The 1,883-nt window shown below is 36.7% G+C and overlaps 1 protein-coding gene across 1 annotated transcript in view; it reads left to right on the top strand.

Moving 5' to 3' along the window:
• LOC105171966 overlaps positions 1-1,459 on the top strand; it is a 4,416-nt gene extending 2,957 nt beyond the window's left edge. The window contains exons 4-7 of the mRNA XM_011093264.2: positions 2-149; positions 253-336; positions 594-689; positions 1,149-1,459. Of these exons, the coding sequence (XP_011091566.1) occupies positions 2-149; positions 253-336; positions 594-689; positions 1,149-1,154 (334 nt within the window). The 3' untranslated portion in view covers positions 1,155-1,459. The remainder of the gene's footprint in view (position 1; positions 150-252; positions 337-593; positions 690-1,148) is intronic.

Genomic DNA, 1,883 nt, shown 5'->3' with positions numbered 1-1,883 from the left:
GACAAGCCTGGGGTCCTCACATTGATCTTCGCGACCCTCGGTTATTGGCTTTTGCAGCAGCTGAACGCCAATTTCTGCATTCAGAGTACGATGACTATGCCATAGCAAATAGTGGGACACTTGCCTGTTTCCGCTCGGTAGCTATCATTGTAAGCTAACCGAAATACGTTTCAACTGAATCTTGTCATACCCTTCTTCCTATCTTTTCATCAAATGTGCAAGCTCTGAGCTTTTTGTTTTATATATATGCAGTTAATGCTACTCTTGCTGATACGTCAAACTCTAATGCTCACAAGAGACTTCGGAATGCTGCGGGAATCATCCGCTTTCTTCCATGTAAGTCCAACTTCACATTTCTTTCACATTCTTGAGTTTTACATACGAGCTTCTAACATCTTATTTTTTAAGCTTATAAGTTGTTTTCTTAAAAAAGTCAACCATACATCTTAAATGATGTTTTAAAATGCTTATAAGCTCATTCAAACACCCTCTAACCCTCTAAGTTATAGAGGATTAAGTACCAAGTACAATTTAAGATCTTATGTATATTTAATTTTAACTACGATTTCTTTCTGCTTGTTTTTTCAATTCAGTACCAGATTTCCGTTCTTCAGCTAGCTGGTTTTCTTCTTCCTTGCTATGTGGTGGCCCGTTCATGGTACATTGTACAATGCCGAAGGAGGAGACAGGTTCGTTGATGTTACTATTTCTTTTTCTTTACATGGTAATGCTACATGTTTCATGTTATTTTTCAAGAAATACTTGCACAAAGAACCAGAAGTAGACCTTAAAGTATCACCAAGTTCAAAACAGAAAAATATGATCAAATGACACCGACAAAACCAAATGCTTTTATGTGATTTTCGACCTCAGTGAAGGGCTCTAACACATCTTAAGACAACCCTCGACTCCAAATAATGAATATTATACAAAATTAAATGTACTTCATGATCCCGAATGTCAATATGGAGATTTGTTAAGATCAGGTTCGTATCTATGGAATGGATACAATGTATACATTTTCTGTTGTATACAACTATCGCTGAATTCACTTCAAATTTTGAGAACCCCGTTTGAATTTACTTTATCTGAAGGTATATTGTGCATTCGTCGTGCCTAATTCGCTCCACATTTTTTAACTTTGTCAGGGTTGAGAAGAAGTGATGGCATTGGAAAATACTGAACTTGAAGAAGCTAAGTTCTTGTTATGCGTAATGTATCCGCTTTCCCTCAAAGCATATTTCATATTAAAACATCGAACGACTGAGGATTGAACTTTGGTGCTACAGTTAGCAGTAGATAAAGGTGTTGATGTTGTGTTTATGATTTGTACCTGGTGACTCGTGAATCAAGTGTAAATGTGAATGTTTGAGTTCACTAGGTGTTTTGGCCTTTGTTTTGGATGGAACTTGATGTATTCAGGCCTCTTATGAAATGGATTTTTTTGTTTTTCAACCAAGTCTATGTGCCCTCGCCTCGTGTGTGTGTGTGTTGTAAACGGAGGATCAAAGGTGGTTCCCCAACATTCTTTCCAATAGCACGACCAAGAAGACTCCATGATTCCTTCCATTTCGCTAGAGATGTTTATATTGAATTCAGGCGAACCCAAAATGAATAAAGTAGAACGTTAAATCAAAAAACATGACATATGTGGCTGTAAAATATAATTTTGAAGAATCACAGAGTTGACAAGCAACCGTCTCTAGTAAACAACAAAACAAAAATTGATACTCATATTTTGGTAAAAGCTTCGATATCCTATCCAGAGGAATACCATCATGGCCTTCATCTTGCCGTCGGTCTAGTAATAAAGAAACAGTAGCCGAATCAAATGAGAATCCTCTTCTTAAAAACTTTGGGTACCAAATTTGATCACTTGAAAT

This window comes from Sesamum indicum, linkage group LG10 (genome assembly GCF_000512975.1).
Source record: "Sesamum indicum cultivar Zhongzhi No. 13 linkage group LG10, S_indicum_v1.0, whole genome shotgun sequence".
Classification (NCBI taxonomy): Eukaryota; Viridiplantae; Streptophyta; class Magnoliopsida; order Lamiales; family Pedaliaceae; genus Sesamum; species Sesamum indicum.
Note: the sequence above shows the minus strand (reverse complement) of the source record. Positions and strands in the feature narration are given on the sequence as shown.